The sequence below is a fragment of the Grammomys surdaster genome, unplaced genomic scaffold (assembly GCF_004785775.1).
Source record: "Grammomys surdaster isolate TR1022 unplaced genomic scaffold, NIH_TR_1.0 267, whole genome shotgun sequence".
NCBI lineage: Eukaryota > Metazoa > Chordata > Mammalia > Rodentia > Muridae > Grammomys > Grammomys surdaster.
Window position 1 is genome coordinate 2753497 of NW_021604708.1, and position 16698 is coordinate 2770194.

The 16698-nt window shown below is 42.1% G+C and overlaps 1 protein-coding gene across 1 annotated transcript in view; it reads left to right on the top strand.

Annotated features, from left to right (window-relative positions):
* The window catches only part of Carmil1 (capping protein regulator and myosin 1 linker 1), a 163961-nt gene that overhangs the window by 92899 nt on the left and 54364 nt on the right, over positions 1-16698 (top strand). The window contains exons 22-24 of the mRNA XM_028776338.1: positions 458-551; positions 7300-7398; positions 13997-14125. Of these exons, the coding sequence (XP_028632171.1) occupies positions 458-551; positions 7300-7398; positions 13997-14125 (322 nt within the window). The remainder of the gene's footprint in view (positions 1-457; positions 552-7299; positions 7399-13996; positions 14126-16698) is intronic.

The following is a 16698-nucleotide window of genomic DNA, read 5'->3' on the forward strand; positions in this document are numbered from 1 at the left end:
TCCTTTCCTTTCCTTTCCTTTCCTTTCCTTTCCTTTCCTTTCCTTTCTTTTCTTTTCTCTTGTTTCGTGAGGCCTACACTTATTTTGTAGCCTTGACTGGCCTACTACTTTGTGTGTAGCCCAAACTGGCTGCAAACTCAAACCATCCTCCTGCTTCAACCATCCCAGTGCTAGGATTGCAAGTGTATATTAGTCTAGCAAGGATAAAAAAGATATTCTTTTGTTTGATTGTTTGTTTGTTTGTTTGTGACAGCATCTAAATGGCCCTGGTATAGACCAGGTTGGTCTTAAACTCACAGAGATCTGCCTGCCTCTGTCTCCTGAATGCTGGAGCATGTACTACCATATCTAGCTATTTAAAGATATTTTTGGAGCTATCTTTCTAGATCTAAAAATGTGTTCAATTAAGGTAACAGAAAGTCATTTTAAAATACATGGGTTTTGCTCCTTTCTCCAGGAACTACACGCTGAGATTTATGCCAATTCCTATGTATGATGCTTCTCAAGCTCTTAAAACAAACCCTGAGAAAACAGAAGAGGCTCTGCAGAAGGTATGGAGACCTGCAAGTGTTGAGTATATTAAGTTCACATTTATATTGTGTTAAGACCTATTCTGTACATATAACCATGACTGTTTCATAAAGCTTTTAAGATCATGTATTCCTAAGGTCATGACTAGCATAATTCTTGACTGGGCTTGGAAAAAAAATAATGAAGACTGAAAACTCTCGTGAACATTTAGTAGAATAGAATAACATTCTTATAGTATCAACATGCCCAAGTATATAGACCTCTCCATCCTTGGAGAATGTGAGGAGCTCAAGCATCTCTTGCCCTGTGACTTTCCTATATCTCTTTCTTTGAGTGTTTTGTTTGTTTTGGTTTGTCTTTTGAGACACAGTTTCCTATAGCCTCAAACTTACCATGCATCAGAAGATGACCTGAACTTCTGATTGTTCTCCCTCCATGTCTCAAGGGGTAGGATTGCAAGCATCCTTTGCTTTTTATGGCTATATCTCTTCTCAGTTTAGATGAGCTCATAGGTTCCATTTTTACTCTGATGCTTTTTCTAGGCTTTTTGAATTTCTTTATCCCCCTTTGTTCTCTCTCTTTGATGGTAGCGTCCTCTTTCAGACCCAAACCTGACTTTTTCTCACATCTGCCTTAGCTAAGGCCCACCTGGTTGCCAGATTCTGTACTCTAAAGCTCTTTGCTCATTTTCCCTCCCCTTTGTTAATATTATACCTTTCTTCAAGACTTCATTGCCACATTTGGTAGCTCCTATGTCTTTTCCATGTTAGAAAAACAAGCCACCATCTTTCATGATAAATCTGAACAGGGCACACCTTCATGCCATTGTTAACTAGAAGCTTTTCAGATAAATAAAGCTTGGTCTCCCAAACATAGAATGAGATCTGTCTAGGATTTGCCTTCTGCCCACCTCATGCTCCATCTATTACCAGCTCTAACTTTTTATTCTATTTCAAGAGACGGCAGAGTTGAATCTAAGGCAAGACTATGTCTGTCTGTATTAGCTTTTCTGATCATTGAAGTTTGAGAACCATTGCTTTTCTACGGTCAGGACTCAGCTCTTTCTACACTACTGTGCTTGGCTATTGAGTTTGAAATCTAGTGTCTAGAGCATCCACGATGATTTCTTGGGGACAGTTTCACTCCACTGACAGATGGCCTTCCTGGCACTTCCAGACCTGGAGTTAAGTTACTCACCTCTTTATTTTCTCTCCTAACAGAGTCTTTTAGTTACTTTTTGTCGCTGTGATAAAACACTGTGGCCAAAGCCAATTTGAAGGAAAAAGAATTTAGTGTGGCTTTTGCTTCCAAAGGGTAGAGTCCATTAGAGAGGAAGATATGACAGGAGGCAAGAAAAGCAGACAGGCAGAACAGGAAGTAAGGCAGGGCTATAAACCCTCAACCCCTGCCGATCCTCTGTGTTGAACTTCCCTCAGCAAAGCTGCACCTTCTCAAGATTTCATAACCTCCCACAGATGCACCAGCAGCTGAGGACCAAGTATTCAAAAACATGAGCCTACAGGGGACATTTCTCCTTCAAACTCCCACAGACTATGAGCTTTTGAAGGAAAAGGCCATGTGACTTTCAAATTTTTTCATTCTCCTCAGTTATTATGTTTTCTAAAATGTGTGCTTGGACACTTCTTAACCATTTTAAATAAAAATGAATAATAGGAAGTAGCAGGGAAAGATTTAGAATAGCAAAAGAAATTATTCCCAATTTTTATTTGAAATATATGATCTTAAAATCAATTCTTACCTAAGTATACTAGCTTACCTCTATAATACGAGAAGGATCTCTATAAGTTCAAGGTCAGTCTGAGTGGAATCCTAACTCAAACAAACAAACAAACAAACAAACACAAGTTTACTTAACTTTGTAGTCTTCAGCAATTTCTTAATTTTTCTGAACTTTAGTTTTCACACACATATACACTCATTTTTATATGTGCAAGTATTGCATGTATATGTGCATGCATATATGTGTATATCTATGTATATGAATGGGAAAAATTAAGTTATATCCTAATTATGCTTCATGGACAGTTAACAAATAGGTTAACTATATGAGTACCATTTAAATGTTTAACCTAAATTAACACGGTACGATCTTTAAAACAGCGCATGGGATGGGTTGTTTCATCCGAGCATTGTAGATGAGGAAATGGAAGGGAAGGGCACCAAGACATTGGCAAGGATTACAGACACCCACTACCAAGCCCAGCTGAGAAGTAAACGACAAAAGCCAAGGTGCACAAGCTCTTCAGATGCACTGAGAGAAAGGAAAAGCATCAATGAGTGAATTAAGGCAAAATAAAGTCTAAAAAAATCCTAGCAGCAGTGTGCTGGATGTCAGTCATAATGCATAGACATGAGGTGACTGGGCATCATAGCTGTGGTGACCTCAGATGACTAAATGTCATATTGTGAGGAGTTGTGGGATGAGTGGATGTCACAGAATGTGGGGATGCAAAGTAACTGGATACCTTGGTGCACGGTGACATGAGGGACATGACAGCCTTGTGAGGAAGGATCGAGGAGCTGGCAATCCTCATGACAAGGGATTGCACTTTTCATGAAATGTGTAATGCCACTTACACGTAGATCTGAATGTGTAATAAACTTGCATTGCAGACAAAAACAAACACTGAAAAAAATTAACAAACACCTGAAATGCTTGACCAGAAATGTTTCAAGTGGAGATTTTTTTTGGTGGGGGAGGGAGGAGGTGGAACTTGGGAATGTTTGCTTGTGTGTAATGAAGTCCTGTGAGGTTAAGACCCAAGTCTACATATGAGTTTGTTTGTGCCATGTGTGTGTGTGTGTGTGTGTGTGTGTGTGTGTGTGTCCTGTGCTCGTGCTCCGCGGGGACATCTGTACTGCCTTTGGTGCGGTTTGTTCTTGTCACAGCCCTTCACCTGAGGTTAGATGTGAGCATTTTCCCCATAGGCCAACATGCCAATTTTGATTTAGAAAATTTGGGATTTTGGAATATTTTGAAGATTGATCTGTGGATTATAAATGTTCATCTTATAAATCTGATATGCTTGAGAAGAGATGAAAAATAAAAGTCCGATAAATCTTTGGAGAAGACAAAGAGAACAAAAAAAAATCACCATAAAAACTATGTTACACGTAGCAGTTATTTATCCATCCCCATGAAGACGCACTCTCCACACAAGAAAACTCAATGCAGAGGTAACATGTTGTGGTTGCATCCTAACTCTTGGGATACTGAGGCAGGAGGATCAGAAGTCCAAGGTTACTCTTAGCTACATAGCGGGTTGAGGCCTGCCTGGGATATATGAGACTCTGTCCAGATGTGATATAGAAGAATATGGATAAGATGGCAGAAGGGCACTTGCTTGTGGGTTTTCTTTGGGGGTGGGATTACTTTGTGCCTTGAATTTATTGGATTTTCATGGTCAAGTAGGCCTGTTTTCATCTGGACAGCTAGATACTGTCTTTGGGGGAATAAATGGATCAAATGCTCTACTGACTTTAACTTTTCTAAAAACAAAATATATTAAATCTTTACAAATTGTTTTTCAATGCAAATTTCCATCATTTTTGATCCAGGATTTTTGCCCCTTGGGCAAGTTCTGGCTCTGGAAACATCTACCTGGGTTTGGACCTTCTCCATCTTGCCCCTGCTCCCATCTCCTCACGAGGACAATGACTATTTTTGGCTTTCCCTCATATGACCTTAATCAAGCTCTGAACGCTTAGTCCCCAGGAGTTAAGTGTCTATCTTCTCTCTGGAGTGCTGTGTGGAAGGAAATCTTACCGTGCTAAATTCAGTAGTAACATGTCGATGACTGACAACAGAGATGCAGAGTTTGTGGTTCCTCTTTCCTTTAAACTTGTTTTCAGAAAGAAGCATTGTGGGCCTGGAGATAGGGCTCAGTCAGCAAAGTGTTTATTGTACACGCGTGAAGACTTAGGTTTGCTCTCAGAACCCACATAAGAATCTGGATGTGGTGATATGAGCTTATTAAACCTAGCTGGAGAGGCAGAGGCAGGAGGGTCCCCGGTGCACACTAGATAGCCAGCATAGCCTAACTGTTGAGTTCTGGGCCAGAGAGAAAGACTATCCCAACAACCAAAGTGGAGAGTGACTGAGAAGTGACATTCGAGGCTGACCTTTGGGCGTGTATGGACACAGGCACCTGTACACACATGAACCTGTCAAGACACATATACAAGAAGAACAAACTTCATATCATTTTTCCTAAAACAACAACAACAAAACACCAAAACTCTTTCCTGGCTTAGTTTGTGATGCACAGTGGCTGGACTTGGGAAAGGTCTGGGAACACAGGCCCTGCCAGCCTTCACTGTCCCATGTCTGTGTGGCATGAGCTTCCTGAATGAATAGATTGCTCTCAGCCTTTGGCCCAGTGTGAGGCCAGCTGTGAAAAGCCAGGGAAGGAGGCAAAGGATCCAAAGAAAGCTGGGTGGTCTCAAGTGTCTGCCTTTCAGACACTTTGAGCCTCCATAGCAAAGCATTTCCCATTGATGTGTCACCTTGGCAAGATGTGGCTGCTGGGAGGCATAGGAAGGAAGGTCATGTGATCTAGCCCCACAGTGCTATGTTAATGATGCATTAGTTGGGGGAAGGCACTTTTGCTCTGCCTTCTAGTGTCCTGGGATGCAGGTAATTGCTGTCTGGATTTTAATTGTTCCTAATTGCTATTGAGTAGTAGTTATTTTAGCATATGGAAAATTAAAATGAAAATGTAATAACAGTAAGAGCTTCACAGTTATTAGACATTCTTAACCAGGGAACCGCAGTGACAAATTAAAAGGCAAATGGCTAAGACACATTATTAAAACAATAAAGAGGGCGAACAAACCAGGATGGCACAATTTACCCACCTTACTTAAATCAGTCTTGCTTATTTTCGAGACAGTGTCTCAGGAAGCTCAGCTTGGCCTGGTGCTCCTTTTTATCTTGCCTTCGTCACTTCTGATTTCACTGCCTGTGGTAGCTTCTTATGCTGTACCTGCCTGTGTTTACAAGAAGGCGTGTGTGTGTGTGTATGTATGTATGTATGTATGTGTGTGTGTGATAGTTATGGTTTCTATTGCTGTGAAGAGATACCATGACCACAACAAACAGGATCACTTCCTTTGAGCCTGTTGGGGCCATTTTCTTTCAAACTGTCACTGTGTCACTGTGTGTGTGTGTGTGTGTGTGTACTTCTGGGAAGTCACACATACAATGCTTGTAACCAAGTATCTTAGTTTCTTTTCCTGTTGCTATGATAAAACACTCTAACCAAAGCAACTCCAAGGAGAAAGGGTTGGTGACGGCTCATAGTTCCAAGCTATAGTCCATGGCAGGAACCTCACAGGCATAGGAGCTTCAGCAAGCTGCTCACAGTATATGTGCGGTCAAGAAGCAGAGAAAAATGCTTCTGTTCAGTTTACTATGTTCATTTTATGCAGTCCCTGCATCCCCTGCCCATGACTAAGATGGATTTTCCCACATTCATTAACAGTAATCAAAGTAATCCTTCACAGACATGTCCAGAAGCTCATCTCCCCAGTGAGTGCAGATTTAAACGTCTTAGCTTTCTGCGTAGGGCTGGGATCACAAGCATGCACCACCATGCACAGTTTATGTGCGTCTGGGGATTGAATGCAGGGCCTCATGTGTGCTGCAAAAGTGCTCTATTAAGTGAGCTACATCTCCAGTCCCCCAAATCATTCTTTGAAAATATAGTCATCTTTTTGAGAAAGATTTCTGTATGTAGCCTAGGCTGTCTTGGAACTCACTGTGTACCTCAGCCCAACCTTGAACTTGACAGTGACCCTTCTGCTTCTGCCTCCAGAGTATTGTCATTTAGGCATTCAACACCACACCCTGCTACAAACCCTCTTTGTGGGTGTTCATCTTTCTCACTAGCTCATCCTGCACTCTGTGTTCACAGTGTGCCCAAGGCCTGTTGATCAGCCTAAGCATTTCCTTTCCATCTGGTTCTAATTTGTGCTTTTTCAGTTTTCAGAGGACTTTGTGCGTAAACATATGAAATGTCAACCCACTTCAGAATTTCTTGTTTTGTGTAGGGATATATTTTCTTATTTGCTGTCACATTATTTAAATTCAGTCCTGTTTTAAGAAACTATGAAAATTTGGTAGATTATTAAAATTAGAATACACCAAAGATGCTATTTTTATAGCTGTTCTTCCCTTCTTCCCTCCCTCCCTTCCTCCCTCCCTCCCTGTGTGTCCTTCCCTCCTTCCTTCCTTCGATACCCCCTTCACCAGTCTTTTCTTCCCTCATCATCTCTCCTTCCCTTTCTCTAGCACTCCTCCTCAACCCCTGCCCCCATCTTCCTCTCTTCCCTTTCTTCCTTAGCATCATTTCCCAAGTGCTGAGCAATTCTAGGGTGTGGATTAGCATGAGGTTCAGGGGGCACCATCTGCCCTCCTTGGAAAAGACTCGCTTCTGAACTACATGGTGTTAAAACTTTTAATTTTATGCTGCCCAGAGATGAGAACCCTGAGCCGGGAGCAGCTGTCACCAAATACTGGCTTATCTTTTGTCAGTTTTGGAGTCACACACAAATGACTTCAGTTACCCAAAAGCTCATTTTCTAGTTAAAAGCACCTCTGATAAACTTGTCAGAACTCTGTCTGAGCCTGCATGGGTTGTGGGGTCAAAGAGCTGACAGACCATGCTTACTGACTGGCTCACTGATAGCTTTATTCTCCATGGAGTCAATGTGTGTTCTTGAGAGATATGTGTGCTCCATTTCCAGATAGAAAATTATCTGCTTCGGAATCACGAGACCAGGAAATACCTTCAGGAGCAGGCCTACCGCCTCCAGCAGGGCATTGTCACCAGCACCACCCAGCAGGTAAGGGAATGCCTGTAAGGGCACGCTGGGTCCTTTATGTCAACAGAGGCTTACAGAGCACAGCTCCAGGAGGAACTGGCTTAGGAAAATCACAGCAGATGGAAAGAGAGAAAAGTGTAATTGGGGCATAAAGAAGAAATGAATAAAAATGGAATCCTAGAAGCTACAAACTGAAGGCAATTTTTTTTTTAATTGCTGCTTTGTAAGTGTTAAAAACTGGGAGATTGTGAAGGTGACAAGCTAAGACTGGGGTTGACAAAGAAGGCCGGATAGGAACAGAGCTGATTACCTTATAGCTCATGGAATCAAATACAATTTTTGATCATTGATATATATGAAAAATAGAGATTCCGGTGGTATAGAAACTTGAGATGTTGCCAGCCTGTAATCCCAGCCCTGGGACTGAGAAACAGAAGTGGGAGGTTTTATAGATCTTCATCTGTAGACAGAGTTTGGGCCAACCTGAGTTCCATAAGATCCTGTTTCAAAACATCACAAGCAAATACAAGAACAGCAATGAGCAGCTTAGGCAAAAGCCAAAGTTGGATCAACCAAGTGCTCATCTCTGAAAGTTGAAAGGAACTGATGGGATTTGTTTTATTTTTATTTTATTTTATTTTATTTTATTTTATTTTATTTTATTTTATTGTCATTGCTTATCTCAGAGTGTATGAGTGAATCTACCCTCCTCACAGTTCAGCACTGGTTACATTTACTGACAGTATGTATTATTTAATTAGTAACACTCAAGCAATATGTGTCAAGAAAAGAATTTTCTTTAAATATTTCTGGCCTAGCAGAACTTTTGAGAAAGAAAGCATTATTTAGACTTTTCCGGGTCTTAAAATCTAATGTTTCTCCTTGTTAGGTTCTAATATTATTTGAGTATTTTATAGCTTACTGATACATAATTATTTTTAAGAGCTATTTTCACTTTTAATATGTGCACATGAGTGTCACTGCCCATAGAGGCCAGAAGAAGGGAATAGGTTGACTGGAGCAGGAACTACAGGCTGCTGTGAGCTGCCTGCTCTGAGGGGTCCAGGAACCCAGTGCAGGCCCTCTGCAAGAGCGGCCTTGCTCTTCTGCTCTTGGCTATCACTTCGGCCCTGGTTTCCATGCTTAACCTGAAAAGCAGCAAGACTGTTGACATTGTACCTTTGCCTCCTTTCCCTTAATGAGATACTAAAATGTAGGGTTTTTTTTCTTAATCTAATATTGCTACAACTTCTTTCAGGTTGGAGGGCAACCCCTATACCCAACCCTGCCCCTTCCCCCCACTCCCGAAAAAACAAACAAACAAAAGAAACGAAAGAAAGAAAGAAAGAAAGAGAGAAAGAGAGAGAGAAAGAGAGAGAAAGAAAGAAAGAAAAATAAAGAAAAGAAAAAGATAAGACCGCACTCTGCAGTCTTTAATGCTTGCTCTTCACAGCAGATTCCAGATTCCATCTTCTCATTGAAAGGCGACTGCACACAGGAGAGGGATGTAGATGTGTAACTCTGCATTGGTGACTCATTCTGAATTATTTGAGTCATTATGTGCTAGGTACATTGCCACTTCTCAATTCAGGGATTTCGTGGGGTTTTATGACTAGCTACATTCCTACTTGAATCATTTCAGTGGCTTCAGGGGAGATAGATGGGCCTTGAAGTGTTGAGACATTCTAATTCGGGAAGAATAGACCATCTATGGCAACTGTTCCATAATCCCCTTCCCTTGTCATGCCTCAGGTGACAAGGGAAGAATCATAGTTTGTGAAAAAAAAAAATACTGAAATCTCATGGCTCCTCATGCGTTTGTTTTTGTTTGGTGCCTTTGTCTAGGATTTTATAAGAATCAATACTGCCTTTCTGCTTTCCTGTTCTCCCTTCTCCTGGACCTCATAAGCCCTCCTAACAAGGTGATGGGAAACTTTTGTCTGATGTAGTAAATATTCTAGGCCTGTGTACCTACTCCATCTGCCACTATGGAGCAGACATAGCAATATACCATGTACCAGGCATAGTGCATGCACATAGTACTGTGTGTTGAAAATCACAGACAAAATTGGGCCCAGAGTTGTCTGCCACCAAGCTCTAATTTTTATTCCCTTCCAAAGAGCTATTTTCTCAGCACACTCTTTCTTGAGCAGAATTTTCCCCCAGAGAAGATAACTTGACTAACCTCCTCGATGTGACATTCTGAAACATGAACCCTATATGTGCCTACAGAAGTGACCCTCAGTGATTGTCCTCATCGGCTAGTTTAAGGGTCTTCTTCTTCTTGACACTCTTAATGTTTCTCTGACTAGCGTCTGACCTCCTGTGTAGCTGAGAATAGCCTTGAATCTCCTCCGCCCACCTTCCCAGTGGATTGCTGGCCCACACCAGCTCACCTAGCCCTTACATTAGTGTTGACTATGAAGGATTCTTCCCACTTCTATGTTGGCCTTGCTTGGAAGCAGAGCTATTATCTTACTCAGGATTTTCTCTCTTCAACATCAGGTGTGGGGGGTATATTTCTCTTGAATAAAGATAGAGAAGTAGAGAAGAACATTGTTTCCCACAAGTAAGCTGTTTGGTGGAGGTAGTTACAGTTGTGACAGATTGAGTGTGACTCAGGATGGCATTAATTACTAGTGGTTTCTATGCTTTAGTTCAGCAGCCCAGTAGCTCTGAAGGAGCCTGCTAGTCCCTGCAAGTGTAACATTGATTAGTTGTGTGATGGGTTATTGAAGAAGCCAACAGCACTTCTGCCAACTTGGGGCAGAAGTGGGTAGTTCAGCACTGCCCACCCCTCTTGTGTTAGTGTTCATTTTATTGAGGGTTCCAGACCAAAGAGCAAATTCGGGGAAGGTGTATCTCAACTAGGGCCAGTCTGCTGGTGACCATTGAACTATATCATTGTGAAAACAGATATTATTAATGTGATGACTGGAAGTGTTGAGACCGAAGAGGTAGTGAGGGAGGAAAAGAAGGTCATGTTCAGCTTTGTGCATTGTGTTCTCCTGGGACTTGTAAGGTTCTCAAGGGGGAGAAGTAGCATGTATGGCAAGAGTTTAGGAAGACATTAGGACATCAGATAATGAGAGGTCATGTCCAGCAGTAACAGAGTGCACAGTCCCATAGAAATGGGAGGTGCTTAAACTCTGGCAGTCTTAGTCTCTTTTCTTGTTGCTATGGTAGAATACCCCAACAAGCAACATAAGGGAGAAAGGGTATATTGTGTCTCACAGTTCAAAGATACATTCTCAAGGTGATGAATTAAGGTAGCCCAGGGAAGTTACAGTAGCCAAGGAAGAAGTTAAGGTAGCTGGAACTTTGCAGCTGCTGACACATGGCATCCACAGTGAGGAAGCTGAGGGTGTTAGATGCATGCTGCTCCCCAATTCCCTTGTCTGAGTATGCAGTGTAGGGTCCCATACAGGAAGTGATGCCAGCCATAGTGACCAGGCTATCTCAATGTCATGAAAATAATCCCCCACAAGCTGTCTCAGGGGGCAGATGATTCTAGATTCTATCAGGAATTAGTTTGAAAATGAAAAATGAACACTCAGAGTGTGTGGATGTCAGATGAAACAGACAGGGTTAACTGAAAGGACCACATTCATCTACCATGAGGTTTGTAATGGGAAAACTAGAGTGGTCTTTCTGTTCCACCTCCTGTAACTGTTTCCAATTATATGCTTTAGTGGTGTGACTTATAAAATGACAGTGAAACACCTAGATCCCCCCACCATCATAACATTGCACTTTGTCCTAAGTCATCTCAAGCAAATAGCTTGCCTTTCACGTCCCCTACCTGCCAAATATGCTGCATTTGGTTTTGTTAAATTCTAACAAATGCTTGGAAGAGCCCTACTGATATGAGAGTTTGTCTTATTTGAAGAACTAAAATTTTATTTTCCTTTTGACTTTAAAACTATTTCCTATGGAGACTATTTTTGTGGAGTCTATTCATACTCTCTCTCCTCCATGAAAGCTGGTGACACTTCAGAGGGCTCTTCAGTCTATAGTATTAGTGCAGAGGATTGGCTTTATTGGGTTGTTTGCATAAGCCTCCTGGTTTGGCCCTTTGTAGCATCAGATGTGTATCTGGTTTATCTTCTCAAATTAGAAAATTGTTCTTAGTGAGATGTGAATTATTGATGACCATTTTTGTTTCAATCAATATGCCAGTTTGAAGAGTAAGGATTTATGTTCATCATGAAGGTTTTTAGAAACACAGAGTCAGCTCTCTGTAGGGCATTGTGGGAATGCAGAAAGTATTCGATTCCTGCCTGTAAGCATAGATTGGAGGTAGCAAGTGGAGGTGAAATAAACTGTTCACACAACTTTACCTATGTGGAGCACCATTTACAGGAAGACCATTTACAGGAAGTCTGGGAACTTTACAGCAGAAGAGCTGTTGTATACATCAAAACAGCTCCTATATCCTCGTCAGCATAATAGATGCTTTGAGTGATTGTCTTTACAATACCAGAAAGGCACGGTCAGCCTAATTGTATAAAAGGAAGGACAAGAGAGGCAGCCACATTGCAGCTCTAAGGTCAGAATGTAAGTCTTCCCTGCTATTCTGAAAACACACGCTGCCTCCTCTCCTAGGGTCTTACAATGTTGCCCTAGCTGTCCTGGAAATTACTATGTAGCCTACAATGGCCTCAAACTTGTGGTAATTCTCCTGTGTCTACCTCAAGAGTACTGGAATTACAGGGCTTGAAAAATGCACACAGTTATGGTTCATTTTTTTTTAGTGCTGGATTGGATTGAACCCAGTGCATCAATCATACAAAGCTACTTCTACAAAATTGAGTCTTGTTCCCTTTTTGGTGAGGGTTCTGTTGTTTTTTACTTTGTAAGAGAAGGAAGGGAGAGTTTAGTTTCCTAGACACAATATTAGTTATTCAAAATACAAAGAGCAGGGTAATTTAACTTAAAAAAAAATGTGAGAATAATTAAACTCTGTGGGTTCAACTGACCTATCAGATGGTCCAGGACACTTCTTAATAAGGTCTCTGAAGTAAGCACGCTTTGTTTTTCTTTACATTTATTTATTTGTATGTAGGCAAGAGGTAGGCACACCTGTGTATCATGCATCCACATACAGAGATCAGAGGACAGCTCCTTGTAGTTGCCAGTTGTCTCCTTTGTCATGTGGGTTTCAGGGATCAAACCTCAGGCTGGGCTGCATACACCTCTATCTGCTAAGCCATCTCAGGAACACAGCAAGTATTTCTTTTATGCTAGTAAAGCAAGACTAACATAGTCCAGATTGACTTTGAACTTGGCTTTGCATCTGAGGATTATTTTAAATTGTCCATTTTCCAACTACTTAGCTAAACACTATATTTCTAAGACCATATAATAGGCATTGTTAGCTGTACTAAGAGTGCCTGGAGTGGGGAGTGGTTGTGTGGAGCACCGTGACTGCTGTTTGCTTGAGATGAATCTGTGCTCCTACTTCGTTTCCTGTTGCATACTCACACCTGGCTAACTGTAAGAAGTAGAGGTTATTTCAGCTTATGGTTCCAGAGGATATGAGGACCAGGAGTGAGACCCTGGTCAAGGGACTCCCATGGTACATAACACCCACCACCACAGGAGCTAATCCAGCCACTCCTGGGAGATCAGAGAAGTAAGTGGGGTGTTCTGGAGCAGGTCTGGCCTAAGGCAGATTTAAAATAGAGATAACTCCTTTGGGTTCTACAGTTCAATCTTGGACCCACTGAAAACGATTCAAGTACCCGTAAGGCAAAGCTGCTGGGATAGGCACTAGGTAGAATTACCTTCATCATTGCTTGTGCTAATATAGCAAGACACATTCCTCCTTTATTGACCAAAGCAGTGTCTCCTATAGCCCAATCTGTGCTCCAACTTGCTTTGTGGCAAAGGTGAACTTGAACCTCCACATCCCCATACCTCAACCACCCATGTTCTGGGCTATCTATGCCACCATGCCCAGTTTATATGACACTGGGTATCTACCCCAGGGCTTCACAGATGCTAAGCAAGCATTCTTCCAACTGAGTTACATCTCTAGCATACTGCCCCTGGCCCCCAACCTGCTTATATGCTTTAGTGGTTTTCAACTTATGAAGAGAAGCACTTTATATAATAGAATTTTTGAACTGTCAATTTCCAGAGGCTGTTTTGGCTTTTATACAATTGAGACCCCCTGGCAGTTGTCAGCATTCTATTGTCATGTCACTAGTCCTGGCAATGTGTAAGACATTTTTTTGTTGTTTCTTCAGCACCTCTCCTTGTGTCTAACTCACATAGGGCACTGGATGACAGTTAATGAGAGTCACTGTCTAGCAGAACATCACTGAGAGCTACAAAATTTGGATCATTAAGAGGATTCACTACACAGTATTCTTTTTAAGGGAGAAAAAAAAATGCCTGTATCTTTTACCAAAATGTCCCATGTCTTTTCCTGGAGTTAAATGTGCCATTGGCTTCTTGCATGTATAGCTTGACTAATTTAATAATTGGTTAAGCACCCTTGTGGAGGATGCCACCGAGACATTTTCAACCTCATGCATTCATTTTCTTGAATTTTCTTTGTCCATTCTGTGTCTTCTTTTTTGTACAAACTTGGGTGTTCCTCTGTTTTGTACAGATGATTGACCGGATATGTGTGAAGGTTCAGGATCACCTCAACTCCTTACGATCCTGTGGGGGTGACGCCATACAGGAGGATTTAAAGGCTGCAGAACGGCTCATGAGAGATGCTAAGAACTCTAAAACGGTGAGTTTCTTCTCAGAATTCATAATATGCTGGTAGTATGTTTGTCCTCTTTGTACATGTGCTCATTTCTTTCTCTTTTTTTTAACCATTAGTATTTATTTTATTTATTTATATCCCAAATGTTGCCCCACAGGCCCCTTTCTAGAGTTCTTCCCCCACACCCCCTCTCTTTTGCCTCTGAGAGGGTGCTCCCCACTTTCTGGGCATACCCACTCTCTGGGGCATCAAGTTTCTACAGAATTAGGTACATGCTCTTCCACTGAGGCCAGACAAGGCAGTCCTCTGCTACATATGTGCCAGGGGCCTCAGACAAGCCCATGTATGTGCTTTGGTTGGTGGCTTAGTCTCTAGGAGTTCCCAGGGGTCCACATTAGTTGACACTGTTGTTCTTCCTATGGAGTTGTAATCCCCTTCAGCTTCTTCAGTCATTACCCTGACTCTTCCATAGGGGTCCCAGACTTCAGTCCAATGCTTGGCTGTGGGTATCTGCATCTGTCTCAGTTAGCTGCTGGGAGAACCTCTCAGAGGATAGCCATGTTAGGCTCCTGTCTGTAAGCGCAACATAGCATCAGTAATAGGGTTTGATGCCCGCCCATGGAATGGATCCCAAGTAGAGCCAGTCACTGATGGGCCATTCCTTCAGTCTGTTCCATTTTTGTTCCTTCATTTCTTTTAGACAGGAACAATTTGGGGTCAAAAATTTTGAAGGTGGGTTGATGTCCCCATATACTGGGGGCCCCATCTAACTAATAGAGGTGGTCTCTTCAGGTTCTGTATTTCCACTGTTGAGCATTTCAGCTAATGTCATCAATATTGAGTCCCGGGAGCCTCTCACATCCCAGGTCTCTGGGATTTCTAGAGGTTCCCCCGGCAGCTGCATATTTTTATTCATTCTCCTGGCTCTTGGGGCTTCTCTCTTTATCCCCCATACCTGATCCTGCCCCTCTTTTCCCCTTCCCCTCCCTTCTCCCACTCAGGCCCCTCCCTCTTCCTGCCTCCCATGATTATTTTGTTTCTCCTTCTAAGTGAGATTGAAGCATCCTCACTTAGGCCTTCTTGCTTGCTAAACTTCTTACTGTTTGTGGGTTATATCCTAGGTATTCTATACTTTTTTACTAATATCCACTTAGCAGTGAGTACATACCATGCATTCTGGGTTACATCACTCAGGATGATATTTTCTAGTTCCATCCATTTACTCCCAAAAGTATGACTTCATAGAAAATAGACTAATTGTGAGTCAGAAGCTGGGCTCTTTCTTCTGCTGTTAGGATCACATAAGTGGCTTTATTTCATTGTTTCATTGTTGTTGAATTTGCATTTAGTTGTGTGTGTGCATGTATGTATGTGTGAAAGGACAACTTGTGGGAGTCTGTTTTCTCCATCCACATGTATACCTCAAGGATCAAATTCGGTTTCTTAGACTTGGTGGTGAATGCTCATTGAGCCATCTTGCTGGCCCCAGGATCACAGTTGCTGAATGTTGTGTCAGAGACCTTACAGATTAGTCAAATAGCCCTGTGATGCAATGATAATATATCCTTGGATCATGGCACAGAGGCTCTAAATTCCTGGAACATTCTGAACAAGAGAGGTCACAGTAGCATCTTTTAGCTACTGATAACCAAAGCTTTTCAACACAGAAGCATTCATCCTAATGAGTGGACCTGGAGGAGCTGACCATAGCATGGCTCATCTGTCAAGTACACACCCTGTCAATGGGAAGGGCTGAAGACTGGGTCAGTCACCTTGTCTCTAATGCAGCTTCTAGGGATTCTTGAAACAGGAGTTCAAATAGCTTTTGCTTGGTGCCATCAAGGGGCTTAGAAGCTGGCATTCCTGGAGATACAGGGAAGCCCTCTCCTTCAAGCTGCTGCCGAGCCCTTTTCCTCAAGCCCAGGTGACACTCTCACCCCTGTGCCTGCCAAGGCACTGAGTCCATTTCACTGTCTGAGTTGGAACCCAGCAGTGGTGAGGAAAGTGCTTTGCTGAGATTAGTGTGGCATTCTAGCAGGTCACTAAACTTGAGGACTGGGAGGGGACCCCCTTGTTTTTTTTATAATCAGCTTTTCTAAAAGAACTAGTGATGACCTAGGATGTGTGAATTGAAGTTGAATGGCATAGCCCTGTAGGTCATCCTTTCTTATGCCATCTGACAGTCTGGACAGAGTGTCAGAACTGAGTGGAATTATGGGACAACCACTGGCATCTGAAGAGAAGGAACAAAATACCTGCATCTTTGGTGACAAAAGTATGGTTAAAAACACCTCAATCCTCACATTTCAGACAAAGACAGGACTATACAAAGGACACTGACATACTTCTTGACCTGAGAGCTGCTGATAGGCAGTAATGGCTGTGCCATCTCCCAGTGTCCCATCGTGGTGATATTCTAGCATTGCTGGGTTTCACTGAGCATGAACAGATGCCTGTGAAGAGCATGGGCCCTAGTTTGCCATCTGTGCCTTTGGCTGAGAATGGATGATCAATTTCTAATATCTTTCTTTCTTTCTTTCTTTCTCTCTTTCTTTCTTTCTTTCTTTCTTTCTTTCTTTCTTTCTTTCTTTCTTCTT